An 18,033-nucleotide genomic window follows, 5' to 3' on the forward strand; every position below is an offset into this window, starting at 1 on the left:
TCAAATCTGGACCTAAATTTTCTCTTAAGTATGTCTTTAACTGATAATAAGAGAATATTGTATTGTTTTGTATTCCATACAGGTACTCACTTTTCAATTGCTCAAATGTCATTAAAGTTGAACCTTGAAAACAATCTTTTATTGTCTTAATTCCTTTGTTAAAACAAATATCAAAACATTTATTGCAAAAGGAATAAGTTGATTCTGACTCAATATCATTCCTGGTACTGTATTTGAAAATTTCATTCCCATTTCTAAATGTATTGTACTCCATATTTTAGAAAGATGTTTTAATAAAGGAATATCTCTATATCCAATAAAATTCATATATAAAATTCTCTGACTTATCCTTTCCTATTTTATTCATTTTTATATAAATCCGTGCTTGCTTCTCTCTCTCTTGAAAAAAAGTAGAGAAACCTCAATCAGTCTGCTCAATAATAACTTTTAAAATTTGGTCATTGTGTAGTCCTCCTAATTCAAATCACATTCACCTTAATAAAACTTCACAAGATGCTTCTGAAAAGGATTCCAGTAATAAATTGAAGGAGCAGACCAGCTATTCAAAGACATCAGGAATCTTTTAGCTCAAAATTTCTTTCCTTTTCTTACCCTATATACCATGAAACAAGAACATTAGTACGTAAGAAAAGGAGCTGGAGTTGGCCATCTAGCCCATCAAATCTGAACTTAAAAAAAGTTCATAGCTATGGATTCAGCTCTACTTATCCACCAGATCCACATAACCCTTAATTCCTCTACTAGTCAAAAATTTACCTGTGCCAAAGGGGCCTGCTATTGTTCTTTATCTCTAATTTAAATTCTAAAAATAAAAATTATTGGGGAGTGCAGTACATAAAAGAACTGGAGAAACTCAGCAAGTCAAGCAGCATCCATCAGAGGTAAAGTTAGTCGACGCTTCAGGCCTGAGCCCTTCAGGAGTGTCACAAATTCAGCAGACACTTAAGTAAAAGGGTGGGGAGGGGGGGAGCCCAGGCTAACAGATAAGATGTTATAGGTGGAAGGATAAAAGAGAAAGAAGCTAAGAAGTGATTGGGAGAGAGGACAGAGGGCTAAGAAGGGTAGGTTTCTGATTGGACAAGGAAAGGAAGGGGGTGGGAAGCTGCAGGAAAGAAGGCAGAGGGATGAAGGAAAGAGAGAAGGCACTTTCAGGTGGCCAAAATACCCCGATGTAAAGCCGTCTATTGTACTCAAATGCAGCTGTCAGGTGGCCACCTGAAAGTGGAGAACCAGGCCAGGAGAAGCACTTAACTAACCCTCCTCCTGTAGGTATAATCTCCAGCTCCGAGAATCCCCCGTTGCACCAGAAAGCAGCAGTGGGACTAGGGCCACAGTCCACAGGAGCCAGCATTCACTCGGACATGGCTCTCCTTCAGCTGGAACGTTCAGGTGACAGAAAGGCGTCTTCTCCACAGCCACCTGAACGTCCCAGCTGGACTCCCCCAGCCGCGTCTGCCGGTGCATTATCTGCATCCAAGCACCTGAAAGCGGCTAGAGACTGAGGGAGGTGGTAAGGGAATTAGAGAAGTCAATATTGATGTCGTCTGGCTGGAGATTGTGGAGGCAGAATACAAGGTGCGTTGGTCCAATTTGCCAGTGGCCTCAATTTGGCGGTATAGGAGGCTGTGGACAGATACATGTGTGAAATTAAAGTAGTTGGCCACTGGAAGGTCCTTACTGTTGTAGTGGACAGGACAACAGTGATCAACCAAGTGATATGTAAGTCTGGGTCCAGTCTCCCCGATGTAGAGGATGAGCACCAGATGCAGTAAATGACCCGTGCAGATTCACAGGTGGTGTTGCTCACTTGGAAGGACTGTTTGGGGCCCTGAATGGTAGAGAGGGAATTTATTAATGTTCTTTGAAGCTCTGACCAGAAAGTAAAAGGGAACCACTGGGGGGACAGTTGGAAACTGGGGATCAGCTGTTTACAATCTATGTCAATAATATTCTTACATAGCAATTGAACCTGCAATCTGGCATTTACAATGATACAGAAGGTCCAAAAGTTCTGTGAGACCCACTAAGTTCCTCTAGCATTTTTGTGTTTTGAAATACAATCATAGCATCTGCAGAGACTTTTGTGTTTCACTCTTTTTAGTCAAAAGGGAAAGAGGTTTAAGTTAAGAGATGGACAAGAAATCAACAGATAAAAATACAATGTAGAAGTGATGATCACATTTAGAGGAAACGCAGGAAGACACTATTAAAAAGAGACTATTAACTATTGGCACCTAAGGGGGGGGGGGAGAGAAAGAGGGGAGGAGTTGCCTGTTGCTAACACACAAATCACAGCTGCAGCTTTCAATGCAATGGGGCAAGTGAACAAGAGAACCTTGATGTAATTGGGCAGGACTTTCACAAGAACATACTTGGTTGTTTTGGAAGCAAGAGATAGGTTTACTGCTTTGGTTCCTGGGGAGCAGAGTCCAATTTGGAACCTGGGTAAAATGGACAATGTACTGGGATTTAAAAGAAGGAATGGAGATTGTATAGAAACTTGGAAGATTTCAAAGGGGCTTGGCGGGATGTAGAGTTAAAATGTAGGTTCCCTCAAAGAAGTTTTTCAGAAATAAAACCTGCAGTTTCACAGGATAAGTCACTGAGGTCTGAGATCAGAAGGAATTTGAATGTACTGAAAGGTTGCAAGTCTCCGGAATTGTCTCCCTAACAGAACAGTTTTTGAATGATAGGTATAATTTTACAGATTTATGTGATCCAGATGGGTGTAGGAATTGAGGTGGTAAGTGGAATTATGGTGAATGATCAGCCATAATGTTATCGAGTGGTAGACCAGACTTTGGGTGGTGGGGGTGGGTGGGGGGGGGAGTCACACAACATGGATGCTGATATTGCTGATGTCAACGGCTAAAGAGTGGAAGAAATGATCAATTCAGTGATGTACCAAACAGAAGAAATGAGGGAGCATGTTCTCAGATTTTCATGGAGAATTTTATAACTGAAATACTATTTAATTGAGTAACAGTGTAAATCAGCAAGAGAAATGTTAATGGGTGAATATGACCTGATGGGGGTTGGTAACAGAGCAGGGTTCAGATGATCTTGTTCACAGATGATGCGACACAGAGTTTGGCCAGAAGTGCATTAGATAGATCATCTTGAGGTCATGAAAGCATGAGTGAGCATTTTAGCAGAAAATTACTTAGGGGGCAGATATATGATCCTATGGAGGTGGAGAAAGCTGCTCTATCAAATAATGATGAGACAGAATATAGGAAGGAGAATTAAAGTCTCATGGCATCATGTCAAGATAACGTCTCTCTCAATGTCAATAAGATGATCGTTGACTTCAGAAGAGAGGGAAAAGACTACACCCCTGTCCATATCAATAGCGCTGAAGTGGAAAGAGCTCAAAACATCACACAAACTTCCCCTCCCTTCTATGGTCTCCATCAGCATTTCCTGTCACCTGGGAAACCGAAGGACCCATCACACCCCAGACATACTCTCTCCCATCAGGGAGAAGGCTGAAGAGTGTGAAAGTAGCACCTGCAGGCTTCAACAGTTTCTTTTCTACAGCCATCAGGCTTCTGAACCCCACAACAGGAGCTATCATGTTGCACTTGCTTGGATCTAATTGATCTTTCCTTTCAATTCTATAATCTGTTATTGTGGTATTGTGGTGTTAAAGATAACTTATCAGAATGCTTGCAGAAAATTCCTTCTTCACTGCACTAAGTCTAATGTAACAAATGATACATGGATCTGCAGCCTGGAACTCACCTTGGAGACACTGAATTTGGAACAGTTTGGCTCAGAATCAGACCATTGACCTGGAGTGTCATGAGCTGGGTAACAATTTAGCAGACTAAATTATCCTGTCTTGATCTGGCTCTACGTTAATTGCAATGCCACGATGTGATGTGTTCAGATCTTTTTAACAGCAGAAAGATTAATCTGACACATTGACTCACACTCACCTTTATACACACAAGAGGTGGCTCTGATTGAGCTGAAATTACTGTGACCAACAACCTAAAAAGTGAAACAAAAACAGAACAAGTACAAGTCAACGATTACAGTGGCATTATTCCTCAGCTACAGGGAGAGGGTTACATTCATCTACCAATTACCTCCTTAAATTCATGAATTAAAGTGACAGCAACGCTCAGGGAAATCTTGAAAATGTCTACAAAGAATCAGCAACTTGGTTCATCTGAATTCTGAGCATCTTATCAACAATATCCCATTGCAACCTTCACAGGTTCAGTTTAAAAGAACAGGTAGTAGAAAACACAGCAAAGGGACTGAGTCTAACAAAAACTCGCAAATGTAGCAAAAAATAAATAAAGGTGAGGGTTGAGCCATGTTACTTCATCCACATATGCTATGATTACTGCATCATCTGCTGAGTTTCTCCAGTGCCTTTGTGTATTGCCATCTGTGAGGCATCTTTTCCACATGCAAAAGCAGGTACAGTAAAATCCCCATTATCCAGAATTCAATCAACTGGAAACACAAACAACCAACAAAAAAAAGATAAATCAAGAAAATAAATAAAGAAATAAATAGCTAGAATTTCAAATAAATAAGACTGTGTGGATGGACCCCGCAGGGGAGCCCTTTGACTTTGTTGGACACATGCAGGTTTGCCCGCTGACTAGCAATGCCCTCTTTTCGCTGTTGAGGGGAGCCAGTTTGTCAGCCCGAGGAAGGTGCACTAAGGGCTTGACTGGGACACTTGCGTGGAGGCGAGTCGGCTTTCTACATTGTATGACATTCACCATAGGAATGGACCATTTGACACAGCACTTCCATGCTGACTTTGATAAAATGGAAGAAATAGGTTTCAAAATCCTGAAGCAATGCTCTCAAGTATTTACCCCAAGTAAATCATCATCCACAAGCAACAATCCCTCAAATCCACTTGTGTGATCCAGAACCACTGTGGCTGGGCCAAGACGTCCATCCACATTCTGATCTGAAATGCAGGAAAATCAAAGAGTGAGCAACTATCAAGGTCAACAGCAAATCAACAGCAATGACAAAATAAAAGCACCACTGGATGGACCCCAATTACACCCAACTAACCTACACTCCAAGTACATTTCGAACTGTGGGAGGAAACTGGACCCCGGGGAAAACCCAGGCAGACATAAAGAGAACGTACAAACTCCTTACAGGCAGCGTAGGATTTAAACCCTGGTCCTGAAAAGGCGTTGGCTAACTGCAACGCCAACCATCCCACTCCTATCCAACCAACTCTATCCACTTTCCATCCAACTCACAGGTTCTTTGGCCTATGACCATCAGGAAGGAGGTGCAGGAGCATCAAAATCAGCACTGCCAGGGTGGAAAATAGCTTCTTCCTGCAGGTAGTGAGATTGTTGAATGGTTCCCTGTAACCTTCGGTCTCTTATTAATGAGCGGGGTGCAACATGAAAGTCTACAGAGACTGTGATTGCAGTAAAAACACAAAGAAATGCTGGAAGAACTCAACCAGTGTCGAGGCATCCACAATAGGGAAAGATATATTACCGATGTTTCGGGCCTGAGCCCTTTTAAAGAAAAAGACTAAATTATTCCAAAATATTTATTTTATACCTTATATGAGCTTTATTAATACTGTGTATTATGCATGCACCGTGGCCCAGAGAAACATTGTTTCATCCTGCCATGTGTACAGTCAGATGATAATGGACAGGACCAACTATCGATATTGTGAGTCAGTACTAATTTTTAACACTGGGCAACAAGCATAGCTAACTCCATAGGGCCAATATTCAACACTGCAGCCAAATAGTGTCAAGGCACCCTGCCATTCTGACATGTGGTGCACTGCACACATTATGTTTTTCTCTTGCATTCTCCAACTATAAATAAATATGGCACATACCCTGCAATGTCAAAAATCACAGAACTCATCATGAGTTTATTGATCATTGATAATCACTCGCTAACATCTTCAAAATTTAGGTTATTCTTTCTTCCCCTCACCTCTGTTTTAAAAAAAGCTACTCACATGACCTTTCAGATGCTCGGTATTTCATGGCGAAGTCGTAAACTGGATTTGACAGTGGCCATATGGGAGAAGCCATAGAGTGGTGATGAATGATTACTTCTCAGACTTTAGGCCTGTGACTAGTGGGGTGCCTCAGGGATCGGTGCCGGGACAATTGTTGTGTCATTTTTATCAGTGATCTGGATGATAACGTAGTAAATTGCACTTTGCAGATGACACAAAGATCAGAGGCACTGTACACAGAAAGAAATGTTTTAAAAGTTTACAGAGGGATCTGGACCAGCTGGAAAAATGGGCTGAGAAATGGCAGATGGAACGTAATGCAGACAAGTGTGAGGTGTTGCATTTTGGAAGGACAAACCAAGAAAGGGCACTGAGGAGTGCGGTAGAACAGAAGGATTTGGAAATACAGATGCTTAGTTCCCTGAAAGTGGTGTCACAGGTGAATAGGATTGTAAAGAGAGCTTTTGGAATATTGGCCTTCATAAATCAAAGTATTAAGTACTGGATTTGGGATGTTATGGTAAAATTGTATAAGACATTGGTGAGGCCAAATTTGAAGTATTGCGTGTAGATTTTGTCACCTAACCACAGGAAAGATGTAAGTAAGATTGAAAGAGTGCAGAGAACATCTACTAGGATATTGCCTGGACTTCAGGAACTGAGTTACAGGGAAAAGTTAAACAGGTGAGCACTTTTATCCTGAAGCATAGATGAATGAGGAGAGGTTTGATGTTTTTTTTAAAATTATGAGGAAGTTAGACAGAGTAAACGTAGGTAGGCTTTTTTCACTGAGGGTAGGTGAGATTCAAACCAGAGGACTTAGGTTTAAGGTGAAAGAGGAAATGTTTAGGGGAAACTTCACACAGAGAGTGGTGGGAGTGTGGAACAAGCTGCCAGCTGAAGTGGTGAATGCGAGCTAAATTTTAAACATTTAAGAAAAATTTAGGCAGCTACATGAATGGGAACAATATGGTGGGCTATGGACTGGGTGCACGTCAGTGGGACTAGGCAGACTAATAATTTGGCATAGACGAGAAGAGCCAAAGGGCCTGTTTCTGTGCTGTAAATTCTCTATGGTTTTTATGGTTCTAATATAAAGATAACTCAACACCAAGTCATTCTGATATTGAGCCACATCTCCTAAAGCAAACATCCCAAGGTGGTTACATTTTCTCCAGAACATTTAGCATTCCAGACCAGGACCTGCAAGCTTCTGATTTACTACCCACTGATAACTGCGCTCCACAATGAACATGGATGTACCATCCTGCAGCTTTTGTGCTTGTTTTGCTTCATTGACAACGTCCGTTAATGGACGTCTCCAATAATGGAGAGCTGGGTGCAGGTCATGGGATTAGGCAAAATAATAGATGGTCCAAATGTCCTGCTTCTGCGCTGTAGTGTTCTATTGTTCAACATGGACAAGACAATGGGGGTGGATCTGGCCTTTCTTCAAGAGACACATTGAACTGAGCGGGAACACCAAAAGTTAAAAAGAGAGTGGGTGGACCAGGTTATATCCTCCTCGTTTGGCTCAAAAGCAAGGGAAGGGGCACTTTTAATGAGGAAAAGTTCCAGTGCAGGTGCAGAGGGCGACTGCAGACAAAATGGGTAGATTCGTAATGGTGCACTGTCAAATATACTCAGAGTCCTGGACCCTGGTCAATGTGTTCGCCCCCAATTTTGATGATGAAAAATTTAAACAGGACAGTTCCCTAAGTTTGGCAGATGGAAGTGAAAATATTTTGATAGGGGGGGGCGACTTTAATTTATGCCTGGATCCTGTATTGGACAAGTCCACAAAATGTATAACTAGGACTAGAGCGGCAAAAGCCACCATTGACTATATGAGCTATATGAGAGAGTTGAATTTAATAGATGTGTGGCGTAGAATGCATCCAAGAGAGAGAGAGACTACTCATTCTACTTGAAACAAGATGACTCCTACTCTAGAATAGATTTCTTTTTGGCTTCAGCCCATTTAGAGGGTAGGATCATGGAAGCCGAGAACAGAGCGAGACTTCTCAGACCACTCCACCCTAGTCTTGACTATAGACATGCCAAATAAACAGGACACAGCATACAGATGGTGTCTTAACACTTTGCTATCGAGAAAGCCAGAGTTTTGTAGCTTTATAAGATCTCAAATAACCCAGTTTTGTGAGGACAACTACCCCTCTACTCCAGATCATTTTTTTCTATGGGACACCCTCAAGGCGTACTTGAGGGGTCAGATAATTGGGTATACGAAGATGGTCAAGAAAAACTATATATGAGGGAAGTGGAGGAATTGAAAAAGGACATTACCCAATTAGAGAAGGATTTTCAGGAACCAGGCATAGAGAACCATTACAGAGCTCTCACAAATAAGAAATTATAATATAATATGCTTCAGACGTATAGTATAGAAAAGGCTATTATGAGGTTGAGTCAAAAATAGACTGGAGTTGGGGGAGAGAGCTCATAAGGTGGCAGCTGAGGGCAGAACAAGCCTCCAGAACAATTAATGCAATATGAATGGGGAATGGCCAGATCTCATACAAACCAAAGGAAATTAATGAGACCTTCAGGGAATTTTATGAAGGATTATATAAATCTGAATTGTCTGGGGACATCAATCAAGAGGACAAGTTCCTGGCCAGATTAGACCTCCCCTACCTGAGCATGGAGTGCTCTGCAAACAGGCAAGTCTCCGGGGGAGGACAGGTTCCCGCCTGAGTTCTATAGAGAATTTAAAGACTTATTAATGCCTCTGTATATGGAGGTGATAGACCAGGCTAGGGAAACAAGGTCCCTGCCAGAATCTTTTACAGTGGCGATTGTTACGACAATTTTGAAGAAGGGTATGGATCCACTTATCCCTTCTTTCTATAGGCCAATTTCTCTGCTGAATACCGATTACAAGATCCTAGCCAAAGCCCTGGCAAATAGATTGGCATTGCATTTCCAAAATTAATAAATAAGGATCAGACAGGCTTTGTGCAGGGAAGGCAGGCAGCAGATAATATTGGGAGATTACTGAGTGTTATGCATCTGGCACAATCTAGAAATGAAAAGGGTCTGGCCATCTCCTTGGATGCAGAAAAGGCCTTCGATAGACTGGAGTGGGAATTTTTATTCAAGGTGCTGGAGAAGGCAGGGCTGGGACCTATTTTTCAAACCTGGATTAGGGCGCTATACCACATGCCCAAGGCGAAAATAGTAACCAATGGGCAGGTCTCTTCAGCCTTCCCACTTACCATATCTAGTAGGCAAGGGTGCCCACTCTCACCAGCTCTCTTTGTGCTGGCAATAGAACCGTTGGCAGAAGCCATTCGTCAGGATCCAGCCATCAAAGGTTATAGAGTGGGCCAGGAGGAACACAAAATTAATTTGTTTGCTGATGACGTACTGATATATTTGACAGACCCTGCGACTTCTCTGCCTAGACTGCACGAGGTACTGGAGGACTATGGGGAACTGTCTTGGTATACGATCAATTGGGATAAGAGAGAGGTGATGCCACTCACTGAAGGTAATTATAGTCAATTTAAAGGAATTAGTAATTTAAAGGGGCCACAGATGGGGATCAAATACCTAGGAGTTAACATTGGATAGTGACCTGAATAACTTATATAAGTTAATTATGTCCCCTTGCTGGGAAAAGTTGAAGAGGACTTAAAGAGGTAGATGCCCCTGCCTATCACACTGGTGGGCAGGGTCAACTGCATCAAAATAAATGTGTTGCCAAGATTCCAATATCTTTTCCAAACATTGCCTGTGCCATTGTCCCAGGGTTTCTTCAAACAGTTATCACATATGGTTAGGAGGTTTCTTTGGAATGGTAAGGTGCCAAGGGTCTCTGTGGAAAAATTAACATGGGACTACATTCTAGGCGGATTGAGATTGCCGGACTTCAAAAAATATTATTGGGCGGCTCAGTCGAGATACATCTCCTCCCTTTTTCAGGGAGGAGATGTACCATCCTGGGTACAAATTGATCTGCACCTGGTGGGCGAGAAGATAGCAGAGGATTTTATTTATAAATGGGACATTAAATTGTTGACAGGGAAGAAGGGCAGCCCCATATTAAAACATATTAAAATCAACCAATATTTGGATATTAAAGTGGGCTTGTCCCCAAAAACCCCCTTGACTCCAAATAAATTAATACCACTGACAGTGGGTAACGGGATTCTGGACATCTGGCTCCGCAAGGGAGTCAGGTGTATAGAGGACTGAAATGAGCAAGGACAATTAATGTATTTTGAACAGTTCAAAAATAAATATGATTTACCGAATAAAACATTTCACTGCTATCTTCAAATAAGGTCTTTTCTACGGGAATGGTCCTACCTCGTTGCAGTAGCATAGAGGCCCTGATTCAAAGGGGGATCAGCAAGAAATTTATTTCAGCAATGTATTACCTGTTCCAAACAGAGGGACCCAAACCGGGTCTTCATAGATCGAAAGAAAGATAGGAGTTGGACTTGGGCATTACAATTGATGAGAGGTGCTGGTCCGACCTGTGCCGGGAAAGCACGACCACGGTCATGCTGGTCCATTATAACTTTTTGCACCAATTCTACATAATGCCACAGAAAATCAATAGATCAAAACCAGAACTCCCGGATCAATGCTTTAGGTGCGATGTTGCAACCGGGACGTTCATGCATGCAACCTGGTGATGTGCCAAGGTGAGGCCCTTTTGGGTAGATCTAGGCCAAGTCCTGGAGAAAATTGTAGGTAAACAGTTCCCTCAGGACCCAGAGTTGTTCCTGTTGGGAAATATATTGGACATAAGGCTTACAATGAAGCTGTCCAAATTTCAAATCCAATTTGTGTTAATTGCATTGGCAGTGGCCAGGAAGTGCATTGCGGTGACTTGGAAGTCCGATTCTATTCTTAGTATCGAGCAATGGAACAAGGAAATGCAAAGTTGCGTTCCCCTGGAGAAAATAACTTACAATCTGAGGAACAAGTACAGCACCTTTCGGAAGATATGACAGCTGTACATGCACTACATAGGTGCATGGAAGTGACTGTTTTACCGTTCTCTGCTGCGGCTCCCTATTTCCCGCACTGATCCTGATCAAGGTAAGTCAAGAATGAGCACCGACCCAGAAGCCGTCCGTTGAGCAGTGACAGACCCGGTTTCTTTTCTCATTTCTTTTTATTATTTGTATTCGTATTCATTTCCTTAATATTAGTGTTTGTTATTGTTGTCGACATTGGAGTATGAATGAATTGTTTAGTTTTATAGGTGGGGGGAGGGGTGGGTAACGAAGTGGACTTGTTTATGTAGTCACGCTCCTGCTCGGCTCCGAATCATGGGTCCTCTACCGGCATCACCTACGGCTCCTAGAACGCTTCCATCAGCGCTGTCTCCGCTCCATCCTCAACATTAATTGGAATGACTTCATCACCAACATCAAAGTACTCGAGCTGGGAGAGTCCGCAAGCATCGAATCCATGCTGCTGAAGACCCAACTGTGGTGGGTGGGTCACGTCTCCAGAATGGAGGACCATCGCCTTCCCAAGATCGTGTTCTATGGCGAGCTCTCCACTGGCCACCGAGACAGAGGTGCACCAAAGAAGAGATACAAGGAGTGCTTAAAGAAATCTCTTGGTGCCTGCCACATTGACCACCGCCAGTGGGCTGATCTCGCCTCCAACCGTGCATCTTGGTGCCTCACAGTTCGGCGGGCAGCAACCTCCTTTGAAGAAGACTGCAGAGCCCACCTCACTGACAAAAGACAAAGGAGGAAAACCCAACACCCAACTCCAACCCACCAATTTTCCCTTGCAACCGCTGCAACCGTGCCTGCCTGTCCCGCATCGGACTTGTCAGTCACCAGACATTACCCCTCCATAAATCTTCGTCCGCGAAGGGGAGCCAAAGAAAAGAAGAAAAGAGAAAAGGAGTACATATACATGTAGACGAGACTGTGAACTGCCATCGTTGGCAGGACATAGTATATGACTATACAGGCCTGTGTGAAAAATTATAAATAAAATATTTTTAAAAAAAGACATCAGAGGAACTTGATAACTACCATCCATCACAGTCAATCTGGATTTCTGAAAGGAAAACTCTGATGTGGAAGTTCATTGATGAAACTTCTGGCAGAATGAATGAAGGGGAAACCACTTGTGGATTTTAAAAAGATTTATAAATGCATCACAGTCTGGAACAGGAACTGCTCCGCCCAACACCAAGAAACTGCAGAGTTGTGATCACAGCACAAGCCATCACACAAACCAATCTTCCCTCTATTGGTTCCGTCTGTACTTCTGGCTGCCTCAGTAAAGAAGTCAAAATATTACAAGACTCATCCCAGACCAGTCACACACTCTTCTTTGCTCTCCCATTGGGTAGATGAAATTTGAAAACATGTACCACCAGATTCAAGAACAGCTTCATCCCACTATTCATCACGCTCCTGAATGGGAGAGGGAGGAGTACCTATCAACAAAAGGTGTTAACTCTCGGGTCCTCTTATCACATCTTTTGTCTGTTGCCCTGTACTCCTCCCCTCCCATTCAACAGCCTTTTAATATTGGTGCCTGCCTGCTTTTTACTCATACTTTGAGGAAGGACTCAGGCCCAAAACATCGGTAATATATCTTCACCTCCGATGGACTCTGCGAAACATGCGGAGTTCCTCTGGTAAATTTCTGTGTTTTTACTACAACCACAGTGTCTGCAGACTTTTGTGTTTCATAGTACATCATCAATCCCAAACCTGGTCACACTTGCCTCTGAGGTGTTGACATTTCCTGCCAAATAATTTGGCCTTTACAATCAGCACTGGGAGCTACAACTGATTTCCTATTTAGTTTCAGAATACTAATTTCTTGGCCATGATATTTTAGAAGCCAGATGAAAACACACAACTCATCCAGGCCATTTGCCAGTAAACTGATAAGACAATGACCTTCGTTGTCTATCAATATTATTCAGGACTGGAGCCAGCCAGTGCTATGCAAGTTCTCACCAACCAGCTGGTCTCCAGAAGGTTTCAAGCCTGGGGCCACATGTTGTCCTCCAAGGGAAGGCATTAGAAGATCTGCCCCATTAGAGCCAATGACGAAATGGCTCGTCAGAGGGAGATTTTAAGAAAACCATAGGGAGGAATTTCCATCAAGGCAAAGGATGCAACAACCATCTCTGTTGTGGTCATTTATATTGGGAATATGCAGGAGGCAAGAATAGAAATGTAGAAACATTAAAGGTTAAATTATATAGTTGGATGTGACTTTACACTTCCATTGAATATCCTAAGTTACTCAAATTTAAGTTCATTCTCTTGATTGCTTATTCTCCAAAACAAAACTCAAGTTCAGTTCTAATCATTTTTAACAATTAAACATCCAGAATCTTTAGAATTCCAGATTTAAACACATTGGGTCACACACTTAACCCCAAAAAAATGTCACTCGCTTTCCTTGAGACTCAGTCCCCAACTCTAGGCTCTTGACACTTACTCTCTCGTCCTTTTTAGAGATCAGTAAGTGTAGTCCAATCTTAATAATCAGCAAGAAATCAACTTTGTAAACCCATGGTGTATTTACCCATGGTGCCTTTCGCAAAAAGAGGCCACAAGGTGATAGACAATGAGTGCTCAAGTCTACCCTTGTAACAATTGGAGCTCGAAACAGACACAAAGACCAAATTACAGGGACTAACAACGATTTCAAGGCACCCCCTTTGGGAGTCAAAACCACACGAGATTAAGGCCTGTGCTATCAACATAGGAATAGCAGGAATCTGAGTGGTGTGGAGGAACAAAGAGACTTTCAAGAGTATAAACACAAATCCTTAAAAAGGGCTAGACAGAGGAGTCACATGATGGAGTAGTGGCCGGTCAGGGAACTCCAGCCCTCTCCGGAAAAGTTTTAAAAAAACAGAAAACACAAAGGCACAAACACAAAAATTAAAATAAAGTGAAAGTAAAGGTGGGAAGAAAATGGCAGCGAAGAAAGAAAAGTCGAAAGCAACGGGAAGAAGAGAAGAAAAAAACACATCGGAAGAAGAAGGTGAAGGCCTTACCTGTCCGAGGAGGCCCGCTGTGGAGAGAGAATCCCGCTCCCTCAGGTCAGTCGAAGTCCCGAGCTCGGGACTACAAAAATGGCTCGCGGAGCCAAGCAAAAGTGCGCAACCGCGCATGCGCGAGGAGTCAAAAAAAACACTGACGGGAGGGGGGACCAGCTGAGGAGTCGATCTCCACAGCTGAGAATGACAGCCACAGCAAAGCAGCAAGAAGAGAACATAGAAAACAACGAGAACAAGAAAGAAGAGAGTAAAAAGAAATCAAGGAAACAACAGATGACCAACCCAGAGGAAGAAGAAGAAGAAGAACACAGAGAAATGGAAGAAGAAGGGAAAGGCAAGACAATGGATATTTTTATTTAAAGAATATATGGAATCAGTAAAAGAATGGCAATCACAAGAATTTAGTGAAATAAAAATAATTAAAAGTACAGAAGAAAAAATGAATAGATTAGAGATGGTCATGTGAGATTTAGGAAAAAGAGTGGACAAGGTGGAAAAATGAGAAACAGCCATAGAAATGGAAGTAGAGGATTTAAAAGAGAAATTAGAAGAATCTAATAAAAAAGTTAAAGTGACACAAGAGCTGTTAGCTCAGAAGATAGATATAATGGAAAATTATAATAGAAGAAATAATATAAAGATAGTGGGCCTTAAGGAAGATGAAGAAGGCAAGAATATGAGAGAATTTATAAAAGATTGGATCCCCAGGGTCCTAGGAAGACCAGAATTACAGGAAGAAATGGAAATAGAAAGGGCACATAGAACATTAGCTCCTAAACCACAGCCACAACAAAAACCAAAATCCATTTTAGTAAAATTCCTAAGATATACAACGAGAGAAAATATATTGGAGAAAGCAATGAAGAAAATAAGAGAAGACAAAAAGCCACTGGAATACAAAGGTCAAAATTTTTTTTTCTATCCAAACAAAGTTTTGAACTCCTGAAGAAGAGAAAGGAGTTTAATACAGCAAAAGCGATCCTATGGAAAAAAGGATATAAATTTATGCTAAAGTACCCAGCGGTACTTAAAATAGTTATTCCAGGCCAGCAAAACAGACTATTCTCGGATCCGGAGGAAGCACGAAAATTTGCAGAACAACTACAAGACAGACAGAGAGATGAAGACATGTAACGAGAGCAAAAATGACCACGAACTATATGTATGTGTGTATATGGGTATATACATATATATATATATATATGTGTGTATGTAAAGCCCCCAGAAAGAGGTTCAATGTTGGAAACCTGGAGTCAGACGAAGCGAGAGGAAACTTCCAGGCAAACCTCAAAGCAAAGCTCGACGATGCAACCCGCCTCACGGACCCGTCCCCTGAAACCCTCTGGGATCAGTTGAAGACTACCATATTGCAATCCACTGAAGAGCTACTGGGCTTCTCCTCCAGGAAAAACAAGGACTGGTTCGACGAAAACAGCCAGGAAATCCAGGAGCTGCTGGCAAAGAAGCGAGCTGCCCACCAGGCTCACCTTACAAAGCCGTCCTGTCCAGAGAAGAAACAAGCCTTCCGTCGCACATGCAGCCATCTTCAGCGCAAACTCCGGGAGATCCAAAATGAGTGGTGGACTCGCCTCGCCAAACGAAACCAGCTCAGCGCGGACATTGGCGACTTCAGGGGTTTCTACGAGGCTCTAAAGGTTGTGTACGGCCCCTCACACCAAGTCCAAAGCCCGCTGCGCAGCTCAGACGGCAAAGTCCGCCTCAGCGACAAGATCTCCATCCTCAACCGATGGTCAGAATACTTCCAATCTCTTTTCAGTGCCAACCGCTCAGTCCAAGATTCCACCCTGCTCCAGCTCCCTCAACAGCCCCTAAGGCTAGAGCTGGATGAGGTCCTCACCCAGGATGAGACATATAAGGCAATCGAACAACTGAAAAGTGGCAAAGCAGCAGGTATGGATGGAATACCCCCAGAGGTCTGGAAGGCTGGCGGCAAAACTCTGCATGCCAAACTGCATGAGATTTTCAAGCTTTGTTGGGACCAAGAAAAACTACCTCAGGACCTTCGTGATGCTACCATCATCACCCTGTACAAAAACAAAGGTGAGAAATCAGACTGCTCAAACTACAGGGGAATCACGCTGCTCTCCATTGCAGGCAAAATCTTCGCTAGGATTCTACTAAATAGAATAATACCTAGTGTCGCCGAGAATATTCTCCCAGAATCACAGTGCGGCTTTCGCGCAAACAGAGGAACTACTGACATGGTCTTTGCCCTCAGACAGCTCCAAGAAAAGTGCAGAGAACAAAACAAAGGACTCTACATCATCTTTGTTGACCTCACCAAAGCCTTCGAAACCGTGAGCAGGAAAGGGCTTTGGCAAATACTAGAGCGCATCGGATGTCCCCCAAAGTTCCTCAACATGATTATCCAACTGCACAAAAACCAACAAGGTCAGGTCAGATACAGCAATGAGCTCTCTGAACCCTTCTCCATTAACAATGGCGTGAAGCAAGGCTGTGTTCTCGCATCAACCCTCTTTTCAATCTTCTTCAGCATGATGCTGAACCAAGCCATGAAAGACCTCAACAATGAAGATGCTGTTTACATCCGGTACCGCACAGATGGCAGTCTCTTCAATCTGAGGCGCCTGCAAGCTCACACCAAGACACAAGAGAAACTTGTCCGTGAACTACTCTTTGCAGACGATGCCACTTTAGTTGCCCATTCAGAGCCAGCTCTTCAGCGCTTGACGTCCTGCTTTGCGGAAACTGCCAAAATGTTTGGCCTGGAAGTCAGCCTGAAGAAAACTGAGGTCCTCCATCAGCCAGCTCCCCACCATGACTACCAGCCCCCCCACATCTCCATTGGGCACACAAAACTCAAAACGGTCAACCAGTTTACCTATCTCGGCTGCACCATTTCATCAGATGCAAGGATCGACAATGAGATAGACAACAGACTCGCCAAGGCAAATAGCGCCTTTGGAAGACTACACAAAAGAGTCTGGAAAAACAACCAACTGAAAAACCTCACAAAGATAAGCGTATACAGAGCTGTTGTCATACCCACACTCCTGTTCGGCTCCGAATCATGGGTCCTCTACCGGCATCACCTACGGCTCCTAGAACGCTTCCACCAGCGTGGTCTCCGCTCCATCCTCAACATCCATTGGAGCGCTTTCATCCCTAACGTCGAAGTACTCGAGATGGCAGAGGTCGACAGCATCGAGTCCACGCTGCTGAAGATCCAGATGCGTTGGGTGGGTCACGTCTCCAGAATGGAGGACCATCGCCTTCCCAAGATCGTGTTATATGGCGAGCTCTCCACTGGCCACCGTGACAGAGGCGCACCAAAGAAAAGGTACAAGGACTGCCTAAAGAAATCTCTTGGTGCCTGCCACATTGACCACCGCCAGTGGGCTGATATCGCCTCAAACCGTGCATCTTGGCGCCTCACAGTTTGGCGGGCAGCAACCTCCTTTGAAGAAGACCGCAGAGCCCACCTCACTGACAAAAGGCAAAGGAGGAAAAACCCAACACCCAACCCCAACCAACCAATTTTCCCCTGCAGCCGCTTCAACCGTGTCTGCCTGTCCCGCATCGGACTTGTCAGCCACAAACGAGCCTGCAGCTGACGTGGACTTTTTACCCCCTCCATAAATCTTCGTCCGCGAAGCCAAGCCAAAGAAGAAAATATATATAGGGAAGAGTGGAAGTAAGGAGGGAATTAAGAGAGTGACCTTTGTTTTATATGAAAATTGGAATCTTTTCTGGGGGGGGGGCTGGGTGGGGAGGAGTTACGGTCACTGCAAAATCAGTTGACGCTTGCGAGTGAATTCGCAAATCCAAATGGAGAGGGGAGATGTGGTTGCCCGACAAGGGATAAAGGGCAACTCAGGAAGGGGAGGGGATAGTGGGGTTAAAGAAATTTTAGATAGGAAAATAAGGGAAATGTTTGATGTTTTAGAAATGTTGTCTTATAAAGTGTTCAAAACAAGAAAGCAGAAATGGATAAGGTGATGATGAGGAA

General features: G+C 43.3%; 1 protein-coding gene across 3 annotated transcripts in view; it reads right to left on the reverse strand.

Annotated features, from left to right (window-relative positions):
• Positions 1–18,033, reverse strand: part of LOC138763159 (E3 ubiquitin-protein ligase RNF123) — a 377,998-nt gene that overhangs the window by 337,180 nt on the left and 22,785 nt on the right. For all 3 annotated transcript variants that reach the window (XM_069936874.1, XM_069936873.1, XM_069936875.1), the window contains exons 5-6: positions 4,866–4,963; positions 3,963–4,017 (exon numbers count right to left, since the gene is read on the reverse strand). In XM_069936874.1, the coding sequence (XP_069792975.1) occupies positions 3,963–4,017; positions 4,866–4,963 (153 nt within the window). The remainder of the gene's footprint in view (positions 1–3,962; positions 4,018–4,865; positions 4,964–18,033) is intronic.

Source organism: Narcine bancroftii, chromosome 5, assembly GCF_036971445.1.
Source record: "Narcine bancroftii isolate sNarBan1 chromosome 5, sNarBan1.hap1, whole genome shotgun sequence".
NCBI classification, from domain to species: Eukaryota; Metazoa; Chordata; class Chondrichthyes; order Torpediniformes; family Narcinidae; genus Narcine; species Narcine bancroftii.